Below are 19,375 nucleotides of genomic sequence, written 5' to 3' on the forward strand. Positions count from 1 at the left end.
TCCCCAGCCCTTTTCATTTTTTATTTTGATGCAGGGTCTTGCTAAATTGCTTAAGCCCTCACTAAACTGCTGAGGCTGACTTTGAATTTGTGATCCCCCTGCCTCAGCTTCCCCAGCTTCTGAGATTATAGGTGTGTACCACCATGCCTAGCCCAGGATATGTTTTGAAGTCAGTCATTTGAATTAATTTAAAAAAATTAGGAGATAAAACAAAAATCCAAACAAACAAACAAAAAACACTATGATATTTAAGAGTACATTTGAATATAGAAAACATGCAAATATGACTGAATGCAAACCGGATTCATGGAACTCTGGCTGTGCTGAGGAAGGGGAAAGTGGAAGATTGGATTTGGAGAACATAAAATTTTACATCTGCAACTTGCTTCTAATGAAAAAAAATCTGAAGCAAATCATTTGAGTCAAATATGAAGAATTTATTCTGAACACAGTGGAGAAATAAAGGAGGAAGGGATGTGAGCAGCATGAGGGGCATCGTGAGGGTCTTCAGAAGTGGAGGTGGCAAGCTGGGGACACACAGGAGGGTCTGTCCGAATCCTGAGAGCAGTGGGGGTCTATGGGAGGCCCCGAGAGCATGCTGGCTGGCTCTACCACTTAGCTTCATGGCTTTGAACAGGGAGATCTTGGGTGTCTTCCAGTTGAACTGCACAAGACTCCACCCAGGAGGGACCTGCTCAGCACCTTCTGCTTCACCCCCTCTATCTTAGGTGGCCCATTAATTTTTTGAGACACTTCTTATCTCTTTTCCAGATGCAGGATCCGTCTCCCTATTACCCTGCTTTGTCTTAGGAGTGTGCCCTGCTTGGCCTCCGTGCCTGACTTTCCACTTAGTGGTATTTCCTGCCAGCACCAGCGGGGCACCCACCTCCTGGCCTCCTTCACATCCACACAGCGTTCCCCTGGTGCACATACCACGACTTTATTCAGTCTCTTTTGCTGGATACTGTGACAGTTTCCACTTCCTACCATTGCAGTGGTGCTGTGATGGATCAGTTTGCCCAGCTGTGGATTTCTGCATTCTCAGGTTAGAAATGCACACCGGGTGGAGGCACTAGGAGCTTAGTTGCCATGTGCCATGTTTCACAGTGGGCTTTGGGTTGGGGGTCTGAGAGGCCCTGCTGCCCAGGCTCACCATTTTGGGGCGGGATTGCAGCATCCACAGCTTTGCAAGGAGGAAGGCAGAGGAGGCCCTTTCAATCTGCCTCAGTGTTACTAGTGTGGAGCTCACCCTGAGAGATGCACCGGAGAAGTGTGGGTATTTCTCTCCATGTGAGCTGCTGAGGGGTTTTGCCTCTTTTCCTAGGCTTTTTGCTATTTCTTTAGTCATTTTTTACTATTTTTATAATTATGGACATTAACTCCTTATGATATTCATTAAAAATTTTTTTTCAGTTAATTTGGACCTTTGGAATGTATTCATTGTATTTTCCCCCACACATTTGAAACACATTCTCCTTGGTCAAATTTACCAATTCAGTAGAATAGAAACTGTTGGGAGTCGCCCCAGCTCCAAAGACTAACTCCCCCATCCCCCAAGAAGAGCCATCCAATGGTGAGCCCTGCTGGCTCACATGATCCTGCCGTCCAATGGTGAGCCCTGAAAGCCTTGATTGTTCTTTCAGAAACAGTGAGGAAGTTCACCTGCGATGTGGCCCTCCACTCATGACTCACTACTGATTTAGAGAGTCTATTAGAAGGCCAGTCCCTCCTCCTGGGTGATAAGCAACATTTCCCACTTTTCCATCTAGCGTGGTTATTGGTAGCATTTCAACTGTTACATTGTAATCTCAGAATCATTTTTTCCATTGACTGGCACAAGGAGTGGATGTCATGTTATTTTTGCCAAATGGCTGTAGAATTATTTTAACCCCATATACTTAAAAGACTGCATTATCCTCAGTGAATTTATCATCTGTTAGATCCCTTCCTTTCTTCTTTTCTTTTTTTTTTTTTTCCAGATGGCTAGATACCATCACAATTGTACTAAATGGCACGACAGTCCATTGGTGTCCAGAGAAAAATAATGAAAACAGGAAAATATCTTTATTAACTTTTACAATAAGTTGCGGGAGGGTGGGGGGGCTCTCCCACTGAGCAGCACCCAGCCAGGCCTCATTCAATGGCTTTATTTATCACTTTGGTTATTTCCACACTAATCAGATATGACTTTGCTTCAGGAAAGGCTCCGATTTCCTAGAAGCTGTGTGAGGCACAAGTCCTTCACATGACCACTGTCCCCATCAAAAGACAGAGGAGTCAAGGCTGACTTTTGGGCCAGGCACACCGACAACATGAAGATCATGAACCGTCCAGTGAGATGTTGGGATGTGCTGTCACAGATGCCCATAACTTCCCCATGTCCCCCTGCATATCTCATGGGAGTTGGCAGAAGTCGTGCCCGTGAGGTTAGAAAACAAACGATGCAAAACCATCTCTGCACATTACACACACAGGGAAGAATCTTGAGAGAAAGGATGCTGAGCAACACTTTGCAAATTGATAGGGTGTGAAACTGAACTTCAGAGAACCTGTACGGTAACCCGGCACGCTAGCTGATGAAACTGTATGCCATGTGGGTAAGGTTGATGATCCAGACCCTGCTGTGTGTGCTGGAGCTGCATCATGAAGTCAGTGGGTGAAGGAAGACGGCAGCTGGCCCCTCACTCCCCATGGGAATTTACCACCATTCACAGCAGAGATGGGAGTCACCTGCATGTCCCAGAGGAGAGCCTGCCAGTTGGGTGAGCACTCGTGTGAGCCTAGTGCAGACGTGGATGATTCTACTCATAAACACGTGCAGACACAAGCTCTCAAGGTGAGGATACACACACGTGCCCTCCTCTGACTCCCGAGATGATCCACCCTGCCGCACAGGCACCCAGAGAGCACCCAGAGCACCTAGCTCCCAGCCATGAGGTCTGACACCACCCTCCAGGAGGGTGCAAAGGGACCCTTGGAGAGGTGGCTTCCAGGACTGGATTATAAAAGAGGAGGACAGAGCTTCCTAAAGTATCAGAAAGTAAGGAATTGGAAAAACAAACAAACATACTTATCTAGACTTGTCAAGGTGATTAGATGGAATAATAATCTGCTGTATTTTGCAAAGTGACTAAAAGACTAAATCTCACTGTAAAAAAGATAAAGTGCAGCAAATTATATTTCTTGCACATTGATTATGTCAAAAAAACCCAAGATTATGTATAACTATAATACACCAGCAAACACATAACAACGTTATTTACAGTTTTTAAAAAATGACAGATGAGGTTCGGGCTATGTTAACTAGATTGATTTAACTGCTCTGCACTGTATGCGTATATCAAAACATCGCTTTCACGCCCTTACACAGCTGTGATTTGCCAACTAAAACAGTGCTGATAATATTAACTATAGTAATGATGAGAAACTCCCTGTGCCTAGACTAGAATGGTTCGTCACAGGTGGCAAAATGTCCCATTCTGCAACCACAGTGTGGAACACAGGTCCCCAGGTGCGCTGAGATCAATGAAGACCCAGGAAGAACCGGCGGGAGACACGTCTGCACCTGAATGTGCCAACTGCTCCAGACACCCTGTCCCCCCCGGGACGTGGGTGCTTTCCTCCCCACTGAGACCTGCCCATCGTCCTCCTGTGGAGACGGCAGCAGGGGACAGTACTGAGAGGCCAGTAGCCCTGGGGGATGCCACCCCGCCCCTGAGCAAGGCCAGTGCTATGGGCGCTAGGACACTCGGGCATCTCCTGCAATGTTGTGGGAAGGCTGTTCCCTCTTGTCCTATAGACAGTGTCCCTCTCACATTCTCATACCCTGCGGTGGGGGTGTTCTGCTTCTGTGGTTTTCACTGAAGAAATAGGCCTTCATCTAACTGGGGGACCAACCGGCTAATCCCACTTGAGGGACTTTCTACAAAGTACTGCCCTCAAGACTATCATGGACATCAAAACCAAGGAAAATCTGCTAAGGTGACCATCCCGAAATGTGATGTGGTCACAGCAAATACAGAGGATTCTGGGGAGAGCAGCTTTTCCCCCCGTCCGGCAGCTTGTTTGTAGGTGTGTTTGTCTTTTCTGTGTCGCTGACCACCAAACCCAGGGCCTCTCACTCACGGTGGTGGTGGGGGCCTCTCCCACTGAGCAGCACCCAGCCAGGCCTCATTCAATGCCTTCATTTATCACTTTGCTCATTTCCCCACTAATCAGATATGACTAATGGGGTTACAGAACTTGGGGTGAAAGGGAATTCAATGTTTTATCTTTCCATTTTTTTCTGAAAATCAGAAACTCTTCTAAAAAAATATTTGTTAAGTAAAAAGCTAAGTGTCCCAACCAACAAGATTTTTCTTAGCTCATCAAATTTATTTTTCCAAATAGCAGGTTGTCGCATTGCAAAATGTATGACATTTCCAGATTCTGCTGTGTTGTTTGGACTCGTGCTTCTTCCCCTGTGCATTTACCAAGCAGATGTGTTTAAGAGGCAGTCGGTTCTTTCTTTGGTGAATAAACATAAGTGACTCCGTGACGAAGCCTCCATACTGATGTCCGCACAGGACCGTCCTGCACGTCTGACCCTGGAGTATTCAGATGTTTATTTGTGTAATTAATTCAATGTTGTTGCTTTTTTTTTTTCCTTTTGGTCATTAAAAGGTGAGAAAATACCTTCAAAACGTTCTCGGATCAACACTGAAATTTCTGCCATTCCACATAAAAGTGCCTTTTTGTTGTATTTCACTTGTTTTTAAAAATATTTTTGTCAAACACTTAACATACGGTGATGTCACAAAAAACGGGCCTGTGGCACGGGGAGCTCCAGGGACCTGTCCTACACAGAAGACCACTCTGTTGTTAAGACTGTCAGAAGGAAAGTGGAGGGACTGGGATCTAAACTGTGACAGTGACGTCACTGCTCAGTGAAGTGGCAGGCAGGTCAACCCAGAGGGAGCAGCGTCTGCCTCACCCCAGGCCCAGCCCAGGGGCAGCTATGGGTTGGCCACACCCTGCATGTCCCTCCTTCTCAACAGAATGAGATCTTGGTGTTTTGAGCCAGCTGGCAGTGCCGTAGCGGACAGGCCAGAGGCTGGTTGGTCACCTCCTGCCCTTGAAAGCATCTGGATACACACCACCTGCAGCACACTAAGCCTGGGACAGCAAGTGGAGCGCAGGGGACAGGTCAAGGGCCCGAGAAGGAGGCTGTGGAGAGGAGGATGCCCCGGGGAAGGAGGTCTTCCAGGGGCTTCTGGATATTATCATGGGTAGGGGGGGTTGCGTGTCTGTGGCTAGAAGGATACTCAGGAAGTGACCACAGGTCCTAGGCAAGCCCCCAGGCTGGCGCTTGGGCTCTGCTAAAGGAGACGGAGGGCATAAGGGCTGTGCCAAGGGCCCCACTGGGCACTGAAGGAGCACCCAGCTAGGAACCACTCTGCAAAGCCTGGGGTTCTTCTTCCTATCTGGATGCTTAGATTTAGGGAGACGTCAATTAGCTCACTGGCCAGCTGACGGAACTTCAGTGACCACACACAGGAATGTAGTAATTGCAGAAATAGTTTGGAAAAATCTCTAAACAAAAGATAGAGAAAAGGCACTCAATAAAATTGTTTCAATATTCTTCCATTTGAAAACTCAGAAAACTAGAGACAGAATGTTCTTAACACAATCGAGGCATGAATCCCATGATGCTGGAGGCTGGGTTGTTGGAGGCTTTCCTCTGCACCTGGAACAAGACAAACAGGCCCACTCGCCATTCCTGTTCCTCGTGTTCCCGGCAGCCCTAGCCGGGCATGAGGCAGGGGAGGCAAGGAAAGTCCCGAGGACAGGGCAAAGCCTCCCTGTCTTCATGCTCAGATGACAGTCTGGAGTGGAAAGCCACACAGAGCACACAGAAACTCCAAGAAGTAGTGAACCAATGCAGGAAAGCGGCAGGTTGCAAAGCCAATGTACAAAGTCCATAGTCTTCCTTTAAACAGCAGACAGACAAGAGGACAGACAGAAGGGCACCAGGTCAAGGAGAGGAGGAAGGGCTGGGGAGCAGATTAGGGCACAGCACATCCCATCCCCGTGTGGCCACGTTAGACTCCACAGGTCATGCATGGCTAAAAAGAAATTAAAACGTGCAAAAAATCAGTTGATTACCAAACACTAACAACTAGCTATCCCTCCCCTCAAAAAAAAAAAACCCATAAATGTGATTCCAGCTATGATAGCAAAAATAAATACATAAAGATAAATACTTAGGAATAGATTTAACCAATCTAATGAAAGACTTACACACTGAAAACCAAATCATTAATGAAAAAATCACAAATTAATGGGAAGGTACTCTGCTTTTGTGGGTGAGACTTAATACTGTCAAAATGTCCTCAGTACTCAATCAATCTATAGCTATAAGGCAATTCCTACCAAAATTCCAGCTACATTTTAACAGAAATATATAAAAATAATCCTAAAATTCCTATGCAGATACACACACACACACACACACACACACACACACACACACTCGCCAACAGCCACGGCATTGTTGAATCAGAAGGACAAACCTGGAGGCATCACAGTGACTTATTGCAAAGGGCACTGCAAAGGTGCGTGTGTGTGTGTGTGTGTGTGTGTGTGAGAGAGAGAGAGAGAGAGAGAGAGAGAGAGGATAATGACGACCATTTTTATCAGCGTGTGCTGGGATGGGTTATTTCATCTGTTTAAAATGTGACTGAAGGTTGGGGGTGGCCCACACCTATGATCCCAGGGACTTGGGAGGCTGAGGCAGGAGACTGAAAGTTTGAGGACAGCCTTGGCGACTGAGCAAGGCCCTAAGCAACTTCACAACATACTGTCTCAAAATACAAAAAAAGAAAAGGTCTGAGGACGTGGTTCAGTGGCCAAGCAGTGCTTAACCAGGACCAGCATGTCCATGTGCCTGGGACAGACTATGCCATGCCCACCACCTGAACAGTGGATGCTCTTTAAGAGAACCATTTAATTTCAGCTTGAACATGTGACTGCAACCCCATGGATTTTCTGCCCATCTCTTGCTTTCTTGGGACAGTCCGACATATTTGGCTAAATTTGCTATGAATTCTAAATACGTATTAGCTCATTCCCCGGCTGAACACTGCGAGAGAGCCTAGCATTTGCCCACAGAGCTTTTCTCTCAACCAACAAGCAGGGCAAGGAAGCCTGTGTGGAGAACATGGAGATGTACCTTGTGTGCCCTGTGGACCTGCACACCTGAGTCCATCCAGCCCCGGGGACAGCATGAACGTCCCTTCATCATGAGTGTGTCACACAGCTTGGTGGACTTGTATGTGGCAAACATAAACTACACCAAAAGGACAAGCAGAACAGGCTTCCAAATAGTTCATTTTAGAAAGAAATTTAGCTGAAGGTTGTTTGTTGCCTTCACCAAGTGAAAGCCAGGTTGTAACCCGGTTCGTATGCAGACGCCCGCCCCCCTCACAGTACAGAATGAACTTCTACAAATGTGACTGCAACCTCCATCTCAGAATTCATTTCCTGCCACCCTTTACCTCCTAATTTTTCATTCTTTGCCCCTACCCCGACCCCGGGGCTGGGGATTGAACCCAGGGCCCTGCACTTGCTAGGAAAATGCTCTGCAACTGAGCTCCTCTCTAATTTCTACTGGGACAGGGAGGAGACCCCACAGAAGTAATTGCTTTCCTAACGATGTCCACCTACTCATTCCTTGAGTCCCCTGCCAGCATTCCCAGGGTCTCTCATTATTCAGGCTCCCACTCCATGAGGATATCTCCCTGGGAGGCTTCTAGTCTTCATGGCAGGTGATGACACCGAGGCCAAGTAATTGGTGATCAGTGCAGGCGGCTGATTGCTCCTCAGAGAGTCCTGGGGCTGCCATGTTGGCAGCCGGTCCAAGGTGCCCTTCCCTGGGGCCCCAGTGCTGGATCAGGGCCGTGGGCATGAGGGAGCCGGGACCACCCCCGCAGCAGGTACTTAGCCCCGCTGTCTTCACGCTAGTGTCCCAGAGCACGTAGAGTCTCCGTCTGAATCCTACTGCCATGGCGGTGCGCTGCACAGAGCCACGGTGAGTGTGTGTGGACGAGCTGTTTGATGGTCACGGTCACATGAAATGGCCTGAGCAGGAATGGCAAGGACTAGCAACACTTCACTCAGTTTTTCACCTGCAGCATGAGATAAAATCCATCCACAGGTTGTAATATAACCCAAAGCCTATTTATCCCTCTGCCTGGGGGTGCGCTCCATGCCCACATCCAGCACAGGTTGGGCCTGGCAGGAAGCCAGGTGAGGGGAGCACACTGCTGCAGGAGCAGCTGGGGAACCACGGGGAGAGCCGCCTGTTTAGACCAGTTAGCGCCTGTGGCTGGGTGGGCTACGTGGGCCTCCACGCTCCAGGGATGGCCTGTACCGGTGCTCAACATGACCTGGTTGCACTCCCCTCTGTGTACCCGAGTATGTGGCTTGCTCTGCCGCACAGCCAGTGGGGAGTCACAGTTGAATGATTGTCTCTGCCAAGCCTGGGAGACCAGAGTGCTATAGAGCTCACGTGTGGCCGGAATTCAGGGACTGAGGGCTCCCTGGGACGTAGGATGCTCGGTAGTCCAGATGGTGCATCTGGACTGTTCCTAGGCTGTTGCTTGGGTAGAGCCTGGGCCTGTGTGCAGGCACTGGCACCCTCCCTTGGCACTCACACATCTTCTTTCTGTAATTCCCTTGCCTTCCTGAGTGCTCTGATCTCCAATGCCTTCCTCTCCTTGATCACTTTGAACCTTTATAAAACAGTACTTGAGCTGTTGAAGCCAAGCTGGAGAGAAGGTAACACGTTTGTTAGACCAAGCCTCAACTAACTGACTTCACATCACCTCTGAGAGCTGCCCAGGGGCAGGCTGTCCAGAGTCATTCAGGAGCCTGGGGGACAGCTTAGTGGGCACCCACCTGTCCCCGGAACCCAGTAGCTGCTGTGGTGTGCTGTTATCTCTGTACCTGCACCATGCAGCCCTTCACAAGAGTCCCTCTATTGTTCACAGAGATGGCACAGGTAAACACATCTGATAGCAGTCGATGACAGTGGTGATGGTGCTGAAGGTGATGATGGTGGAGATGTGCTACCACTGATGGTGTTGGTAGTGATGGTGCTGATGGTGCTGATGGTGGTGATGTAGCTGATGATGATAGTGCTGATTGTGATGGTGGTGATGGTGCTGATGATGGTGGTGCTAATATGGTGCTGATGGTGCTGATGTCGGTGGTGCTGATAGAGATGGTGCTGATGGTGGTATGGTAGTGAGTGCTGGTGATGGTGGTATTGATGGTGATGATGGTATCTCATAGTGATGGTGGTAATGGTGGTGCTGATGGTGCTGATGGTGGTATTGATGGTGCTGATAGTGATGGTGGGGATGATAGTGATGGTGCTGCTGATGGTGGTGCTGATGATGGTGGTGCTGATGGTGATGGTACTCATGGTGATGCTGATAGTGATGGTGGTGATGGTAGTGATGATAGTGATGTGGTGATGATAGTGATGGTGGTGATGATAGTGATGGTGGTGATGATGATGATGGTGGTGATGATCATGATGGATGATGATGGTGATGTTAGTGGTGATGATAGTGATGGTGGTGATGAGGATGATAATGGTGGTGGTGATGCTGCTCCTCATGGTGACAAAGATGGAGCTAGTTCTGAGCTCTAGCAGTTGGTGGTGGCTGTAAGATCACAGCATGAGGGAATTCTGTCTTTAGCCTCCATGGCTTTAGGTTTCCCTTTTGCCTGTGTGGGTGACAGTGAGTGCGTCTGTCAAACCTCAGCCCTCAGCTCATGTGGAGGATGAATGTTAACCGTCCTGGTGTTCAGCCCTGTCCTCAGGATTGAGTGAGGCAGCCAGTGCAGGGAGGCCCTGCTGCTTGGTGTGTGTCTTCTATATTGGTGTGCATGCTGGCCTCGGTCCCCTCCTCTGCAGAGTGGCTAATGATTACTGGCAAGGAATTCAGATCAGCCTTTACATTTCCCTGTCTGTAGTTTTATGTGATATAAGATACTTATTTTATTCCAGCAGGTAGTAATTGTAAATAAATCTTAATATTAGATTTAATTGGATGGATATTGTTCCACAAACTGAAGGCTCAGCCTTGTCTGGACCCCGTTGTCTCCCCTGAGCCCATCCGCTATGCTGCTCTCAGGGCTGTCCTCCTAAACTGGGCACGCAGCCTGCCTCCTCCTCCTCAGAGACTGGTACTTCTCTCCATCATCCGCCTGTCCACAGCCAAGGCCTCAGCTCGTCATGGTCTGGGCCAGTCCTATGCTGTCACACCTCTGCTGTCACACTACACAGGCACCCCAGCCCAGGAGCTGACCCATCCTCTGAGGAAGCTGAGGGCCATGTCCTACTCCAGGCTTCTCACCTGTCAGCACTGTTCCCAGAGTGGTCCCTGCATTCTCTGCCCTCTCCCTTCACACTCCTCAAATGCTGCACACAGGTGAGCACAGGTGCACATAGGTGAGCGCAGGTAAGCACAGGTAAGCACGATGTGCACAGGTGAGCACAGGTGAATGTAGGTAAGCACAGGTGCACACAGTGCCACCTTGAGGGGCAGGAGAGAGGGAGAACAATGGGGAGTCAGGGACAAGGAGCACTGAGGGACCCAGGCTGACGGAGCAGGAGGCCCCAGGTGGCTGGCACACCACACTGAGTCACGCAGTCCTGGACCCCACCCCCACCCCTCAGCGATGAGCACAAATATGACCTGTGAATACTTGTTGAATGAAAACACCTTTATAACTAGAGTTAATTAAATCATATATTATCAACCAAACCTGCTCTGCTTATTATTTTATTAACATATTTATTTGTTCATCTGGGAAAAAAATTGGAAAAATATTCCACAAAATCATGAGACTGCCTGATTGTCTCTCCACACTGCCCACTGTGTCCTCTGCCCTGTGGAGCTCTGTGCTCTTAGGGATCCGCACTCCTCTGTCTGGCTCTGAGCCTGAGCTTTGGCATCCTCTCCAAACACACCCAGTTGGTGGCCCAGACCCCAGAGGCTGGGTTCCAGAGGCTCCCCTATTCCAAGTCCCACCTCATCCACTTCTGAGTAGGGCTTCAGTAGGGTCCAGCTCCGTCCTTCACATGGTCACACAGACTGCCTTCCCCAGGGCATACCTTGGCACCCTGAGAAGTGAGCTGACTATTGGTACTTGCGTTTATTGCTGGGCTTTCTGCCCTGTGCTGTTGGTGGATGTGTTGTTCTTTATTAAAGTGAAACAGGCAGGCCAAGACCTCCTCACATCACTTGAAAGCATTCAGCTCTAAATATCTTAAGTATTAATTGTCATCATTTCCATTACATATCCTTGTAATATACAAATATTTGAATTAAATGCCAAGTACAAACTGCCTGTCTGCATTTTCCTGCTCAGGATCCCCTCTCATGCTTAACACAGCACCCCTCTGCCTTCAGACTTCTGCATAATTAGGTTTTGTATGCGTTCGTCACCCTGTTTGAGGTTTTGCCTGAAAGCGTCTAACAGAGGTCAAGAGCAACTTCTTTGGATTCAGAAAACCCAGGCGCCCATCTCGGCCCTTCCACTGGAGACTGGTGCTCCCAGTCACGGTTACTGTCTCTCTCTTGCAGTGTTTCTGTGTTCACTATACAGAGACAGGAGATTTAAAGGCTCCTTAGGTTGTGAGAACAAAAGGATAGCATGTCTGGAGTGGCCCCCACAGCTCGTCACACCATGACTAGTGATTGGCAGAGGTACAGGTTCCCAGGGCTTTACCTGTGCATTTCAGTCTGAGGAGCTACACACGGAGCCTCGGCACTCTGGGTTTATTTAACACAGGTGACTGCGGGCTTAAGGCAGCAACCACACAGGTGGGGTCCTTGCAAGGATGATTTTATTTAAGCCTTTTTAAATTTAGATATCAGAGATACAGCCCAATCTCTGAAAAGATCAAGGACATTGATAAAACAAGAAAAGAATGAATCTACAATTGCTTGTACACTCTTCCCAGTTTCCCTGGATTGCTCTAGTGCTGAAAGGTGGGAGCTCATGTCAGTGACTGTCAGTGCATAAAAAGAAACGTATACAACAGGCTAAGGGCAGGCAGGAGACAGAATGCTGGAGATGTTTGGATAGCACGGAACCAGGTCGTCTGGAGTCCTCATGACTGGTTTCAGGAAGTGTCTGCAGCCCCTATCCTTCAGGTGTCCTTCAGAAGATCACTTACATAATGTGGAATATCATATAAATTTAGGCAGTTTTTAGAAAGATGCAACTGAAGCTTACAGAGGTGAAATGGCTAATTTACAGCTGTAATGACAAACACACAAATTTAGGTCTTAACACTTTTAAGGATAATTCCTTTAACATGATATGACAGCAAAACACATAATCAGTTCATTCAATGTTAGTAATTTACTTATCAAACTGGAGAAAAAATGCCAGCCCAGACATTTGATTGAATTGCCCGTGATTACATGAATATACAGACTCAAAATATTATACTGGGCATTTTTCCCTGAAAAGGCCACCTGTATGATTGGCCTGCCAGCTTCCACTGTTGCAGATACTCCAACTCAGGTGTGTTTCAGGTAAGACCTGAATTGCGTGCAGTCAGCGGGATGACCGAGGGGCATGTTTTTGGCTTACATTGCACAGGATGTGTGTATTAGGACATAAGAGGAAATCATTCTCAGACACGTGGCTGAGGCCACAGAACCACAGTACTGGAGCATATTAAGTCATTTATTTCTCTTGTATTTTCTCCCCAACCTCTGTCATTAGTTTATTCCAGTCTTCCATGGAAGACCACGCACCAGAGAGTGGAACCCGCCTGGAGAGTAGAGGACCCTGCCTGGACACCAGAGCTCCGTCCTAAGGGATTCAGGCTGCGGCATTCACCAACCCATAGTCATATCGCAAGGCACAACCCCCCTCCCCAGTGTGCCCTGGCAACACCCCCGGGTCCTTTACCCCTGTGGTGCACCAAGCAGCCCCTGGCACCTGTCCCAGGCAGGATGAACCACACCGTGGTCACTCAGTTCATCATGCTGGGGCTCACCCAGAACCCTGAGCTGCAAGGTGTGCTCTTCTGTGTCCTCCTCCTCATCTACATGGTTGCATTCCTGGGCAACATGCTCATTGTGGTCGCCATCATCTGCAATGCCGCGCTGCACACGCCCATGTACATACTCCTGCTGGGGCTGGCCATCGTGGACATCGTCTGCACCACCAGCATCATCCCCAAGGTGCTGTGGACCATGCTGTCCACGGAGAGCACCATCTCCTATGGCGGCTGCATGTCCCAGCTCTTCTTCTTCACCTGGTCCCTGGGGGCCGAGATGGTGCTCTTTACCACCATGGCCTACGACCGCTACGTGGCCATCTGCTTCCCCCTTCATTACAGCACCATCATGAACCCCTGCACGTGCGTGGCCTTGCTCAGCCTTGTCATGGCCATTGCCGTCACCAACTCCTGGGTGCACACGGGTCTCATCCTGAGGCTCACCTTCTGCGGGCCGAATACCATTGACCACTTCTTCTGTGAGATACCCCCACTGCTGGCCCTGTCCTGCAGCCCTGTGAGGATCAACGAGGTGATGGTGTACATAGCTGACATCACCCTGGCCGTGGGGAACTTCACGCTGACCTGCATCTCCTACGGCTTCATCATCAGGGCCATCCTGCGCATCCGCTCCGCGGAGGGCAAAAAGAAGGCCTTCTCCACCTGCTCGTCCCACCTCATTGTGATGTCCCTCTACTACTGCCCCGTGATCTACACCTACATCCGCCCCGCCTCCAGCTACACCTTCGAGAAGGACAAGGTGGTGGCCGCACTCTACACCCTGGTGACGCCCACGCTGAACCCCATTGTGTACAGCTTCCGCAACAAGGAGATGCAGGCAGGGGTCAGGAAGGTGCTTTTGAAGCATTAGCAGGTTCAGGGGGCATGACCTCTCTCCTCCGGAGTCGGTGTCACACGTCTCAGACTTGAGGGGCTTTCATAGCTCTGTCCCCAGTTTCCCTTCCTGATGCTTCTTCCTCTCCCTGGTCTTCTCCACAACTCCGTTCTCCTCTTGTGAACATGTTTATGATGCCACACGCACAGCACACTCACAAACATACCTCACTGCACTCTCCCAGTGTGTGTAAAATGCACACCTACAATTCTCCTGTGTGCATGGACACAGTGACTTACAGCAGCCTGCGTGTCCCACGTGCATACATGATGAATGTCACCGCTGATGTGAAAGAATGCACTAGTCTATGAGTCAACCCCAATTTACACAGCAGAGAAATATATTTTGTCACTGTGGAAAATATTTGTCACAGGAACAGCACAGCTTTCCCTCCTTGAAATCCATGTCACAGTCAAGGTTTTGAGGCAGTAATTTTTAAGGATACGCAGATGAATTTTCCACAGTTATTAAAATAATACCATCATTTCATGGATACAAGAACTATAAATTATCATTAAAAATGCTTGTGTTCTTAACATCAATTCTTAGTAAGCCTGCACCTAATGGCGAGAGGGTGAATCCCATGATACCCTGCAATGAAGGCCAGCATGAAGGCTTGTGGGGCCACCAGCCGGGCTCCTATGGGAGGCCACAACCAGCCTATGGGCCATGGTGGCTGTGAAGAGAACTTACTTGGGATTGTGTGGGTCAAATTGGTGAAGGGCCAAGGAAATGGGGATTTTTCCCCTAGATTGAGTGGCTATGACAAGGCAGTTGACTTGACACAGGTGGGGGAAGGTCACCAAGCAGTAATTGGTGAACAGACAGTGGTTCTCGTCCGCCAGAGAAGGGACCCTGCTCGCTCCTGAGGCATGGGCAACCCGCTAACATCTGTGCTCAAGGTGTCTGTGCAGGGGTCTTGCTTCACTTTCCCTCCACATCAGTGGCCTGCTCTACTCCCGCTGTTCTCTGACCCAACATCAGCAGGACAACAGCACCTCTGAGCTCTTCAGGGTGACAGCTGTCCCTCAGTCCATCACAGGCACCCTCTTCCACTGCACTATTCTCCCAAACAGACAAGTCAGACTGATAGACAGGCCCATCTTTGCAAGAAAGAACAGGCTAGATAATCGCATGAATGTGCGCCCCTCATCTGGAGTGAAGAACTGTGAGCACGGTTATTTTGTCTAGCGCACCGGCACCTATTCCCAGCACCTGTTCCCAGCATATTCCCAGCCCTGCTGCAGCAAATTGAAGCCACGCAGCTGTGGTGAGCAGCCTGAGGCTTTGCATGCTCACATGGGGAAATGGTCACACCCAGCTGGGCAGTGTGTGCAGCTCCTCACACTCACTATCTATCTGAACATTCAGTATCTGCTCTCAGCTACTTTCAGTCACCAAAGCTATTGTCACCCATAGTCGCCACACCCACCCCACCCCAAACCACATCACCCCTCACCTCACCTCACCTCACCTCACCTCACTATACCTCACCTTATCACACCTCACCTCACCCCACCTCATATCACCACACCTCACCCCACCCCACACCATTCCACATCACCCCACACCTCACCTCATCTCACCACACCTCACCTCACCTCACCTCACCACACCTCACCTCACCTCACCACACCTCACCTCACCACACCTCACCTCACCTCACCACACCTCACCTCACCACACCTCACCTCACCTCACCACACCTCACCTCACCTCACTTCACCTCACCTCACCTCACCTCACCCCACCACACCTCACCTCATCTCACCACATCTCACCTCACCTCACCTCATCTCACCACACCTCACCTCACCTCACCACACCTCATCTCATCTCACCTCACCTCACCTCACCACACCTCACCACACCTCACCTCACCTCACCTCACCACATTTCACCATACCTCACCTCACCTCACCTCACCATACCTTAGTACCCCACACCTCACCTCACCTCACCTCACCACACTTCACCATACCTCACCTCACCTTACCTCACCATACCTTATTACACCACACCTCACCACACCTCACCTCACCCCACCTCACCACACCTCACCACACCACACCTCACCTCATCACCTCACCTCACCACACCTCACCTCATCACCTCACCTCACCTCACCTCACCACATCTCACCTCAACTTACCACACCTCACCTCACCTCATCTCACCACACCTTTCCTCACCACACCTCACCTCACTTCACTTCACTTCACCTCACCTCACCTCACCACACTTCACCACACCTCACCTCACCTCACCTTACCTCACCACACTTCACCACACCTCATCTCACCTCACCTTACCTCACCACACCTCACCTCACCTCACCTCACCTCACCTTACCTCACCACACTTCACCACACCTCACCTCACCTCACCACACCTTACCACACCTCACCTCACCTCACCTCACCTCACCTTACCTCACCACACCACACCTCACCTCATCACCTCACCTCACCTCACCACACCTCACCACAGATCTCCAAACACTCTTTTTTTTCCCTTAGTGTTTGAACACCTCAGTGGGGATGGGGAACGGTTCGCATGGTGCAGGCTTACCAAGAACAAGGCCCTGGGTTTGCTACCAGATCCTCTCAGAAAACATTGAGGTGGAAAATTTTCAAACAGGATGTTTTCTCAACTCTCAGAACTTTTTACTGTTGCTTCCATGTTATTTTCTGTCAGTGTCACAGAGGGCACTGAGTCATGTGCTATGTGATATGTAAATACAGATATGGCACCTCCTTGTATTTAGGCTCTTATGTGATTCTCAGCTGCCTGTCACACCCAACATGCATTGGGGAAGCCCAGGAGGAGGCTGATCGCTGCTATCTACCTGCCCAAGGTCCTGGGTGTGCAGCTGCAGGTGAGTCGGCTCTGCTCAGGGTCCTGGGTGTGCACCTACAGGCTGTGTCGGCTGGGTGGAGTTGGAGCTCCATCTTTACTCCCTCTATACACAGTGACTAACACCTTAAACTGCACAAACATCTATCTTTACTGTGGGCTCAGGGGTCATTTTATAGGTTAAATTATATTTTAGTATAAGATTGTGCAAAAACACAGGATATGTATGCAGGGGCATTATCCTTTTTTTAGGCTTTCCCACAGTGGCAAAGTAGAGTAATAAATAAGAAAAGTAAGTAGATACTTTTTTAGACCTGTGGGCACTACCCCAATAAATCCAGAGTGATTATCAATAAAAACATGAAGAAAGGTACAAGTATGAAAAGGAGGGAAACAGGTCATATCCACTTGTCAAAGTGCACTAGAACACAGGCCCATGATTTACACACTCCCACACAGGAGCCTGGAAGGTGGGGGAACAGTTACTGACCACAGATGAGCCTATTGTGAAGAAATGGAAACATCTTTACTAGTGAGCAAGGGTTTGGATGAAGAAATGCATGAGATTTTACAGCATCTGGAAATGAAGGAAAAGGGAATCTCATGCTTCATCCGTGAGAGTGTTACCCTCTGTCAGTGTGTGACAGAGGTGTGGCTGTGTATATGAGCAAGGAAGAGAGGAGATGTACGGTGCTGTAAAGGAGTTTAAAGGGTAAAAATAAAAGAGATGGTAAATTGGAATCTAAATGAGGGCATAACACAGCTATAAAAATATGAGGAACAAGTTTAGCTATGTATTGAGAATCTGTGATAATGTTTCAAGTAGTAGAAAATAATCTCAGCATCAGGATAAAGGTGACTAATTCAGCTTGCTGTGGAGAGGTTTGAGGCAGGGTATGATAGTTATTTTTCATTAATAAAAATAAATATTACTCCCCTTTGTTTAGTTCCATCTGTATTTGTTAACCCATGAATAAGAGGAATGATAAAAATTAAGGAAGAGGGGAAATGTATAACCTGATATAACAAAGAGAATTGGCCATCAAGAGGTGGTGAAAAGCAATTGGTGCTAAAAAAAAATCTGTTAATACAGCTTGATAGTAGAGGAAAACTGTAAGCTTTAGAGAAGTAAAGTTTTTCCATAAGTTAGGTGTAATATGTGAATGTCCTTACCTATTAAGGCTAAAATTTTAATATGATCATCAGCAATTAATTGAGCATACATATTAGCAAAAGGCAAAATATTGCAGCCTAAAAAATGAAGAGAATATAATCATTTTCATATATATAATTTTGTAATATAATTAGCAACTACTGCTATAAAAATCATAAGATGTTTTAACAAAGATTATTAATAACAATAACACATTAGATACAGGAAGTCAATCCACCATTACTGTTAATAATTTAAAAAAATTTTTTTTGGTAAAGCCTGTTTTAAAGAAGGAGTTAAATAAAGAAAGGAGGCAGGTCTTGTTTCTTTCACAACTAGAAAAAAGGAGAGATCTGTTGGGCCTCAGCTATAATTTTTAATTTATTTATTTAAGAAATAATACTTATGAAGATTTAGTCCCATTTATGTTGAATTTAATATACTCATTTTAATTGTTAAAAAAATTAAAATATCAGAAAAATGTAACTAACAGTATTAATCATCTCTTTCCTATTGAAGAAAAATTTTAGAAGCAATGAATATTGCATTACATCTTAGAGATTTATAGAAATTAACACTTTATTAATTGTCTAACCACCTAGAAAAATTTGTAAGTTGGAATTTTAAAGATACCCATATTTTTATTTGATTACTTGATTTGAATTAAATTATTTGTATCCATTTTTTGTTTAAATTTTCATTTATGAGTGCTCATTTGTCTAAATGGCAATTTTGATATTAAGTACCTAATACATAGACATAGGGCAGGCCTGTACAACTGGAAATGTCAGGTATAAAATCCAACAGCCGTGATGAACACTGAAGGTTTCAGATAGCCAGATATTTGTCCTTGATGGTTATCAGATTTATCCCCAACATCACCATGTCTATATCCTCCTAAGGATTTTACTAAAAGAAAATTTTGAATGTATTTGAGAACTAACCCTGGAGAAATTGGCCTCTGGACAAGGACAGAATGTAGAAACCTTTATAGTTAGGTAAAACAAGACTGATCAGAAAAATACATTAACTTATGCAGAGTATTAAAACACTTATGTGGCCTCAATACTAAGTTCTTCATCAGATCAGAGTGCACCTTTAGCTCAGATAAGAGTCAGGTGGAATTCTGTGAAATTCTCAGGAAAAAAAAATACTTTTTGAAAAAGAAAACTTGTACATTTGGAATCTTTCTACTTTCCTCTTTCTGAGCTGTGACATTAGGGAGGAGCTGGTTAAGAAGCCTGCAGAACACAGATAAGAGCCAGCCAAGTGGCTTAGACTGAAAAGGGACACTTTTTGTCTTTTGTCTAAACTGTTTTTTCATAAGCCTGGTAAATCTTGTAGGCCTGTAATTCACATTTTAAATATAAGGCTAGGAGAGCCAGAGATTCAGCAGAAG

At 47.5% G+C, this 19,375-nt stretch overlaps 1 protein-coding gene across 1 annotated transcript; it reads left to right on the plus strand.

Annotated features, from left to right (window-relative positions):
- Nucleotides 1-13,025: 13,025 nt before the first annotated feature.
- LOC144254718 (olfactory receptor 13G1-like) lies at nucleotides 13,026-13,943 on the plus strand. The gene has a single exon (XM_077798207.1). It carries the CDS (start codon nucleotides 13,026-13,028, stop codon nucleotides 13,941-13,943), a length of 918 nt encoding a protein of 305 aa, XP_077654333.1.
- The last annotated feature ends 5,432 nt before the right edge of the window (nucleotides 13,944-19,375 follow it).

Source organism: Urocitellus parryii, chromosome 1 (genome assembly GCF_045843805.1).
Source record: "Urocitellus parryii isolate mUroPar1 chromosome 1, mUroPar1.hap1, whole genome shotgun sequence".
Taxonomy (NCBI): Eukaryota; Metazoa; Chordata; class Mammalia; order Rodentia; family Sciuridae; genus Urocitellus; species Urocitellus parryii.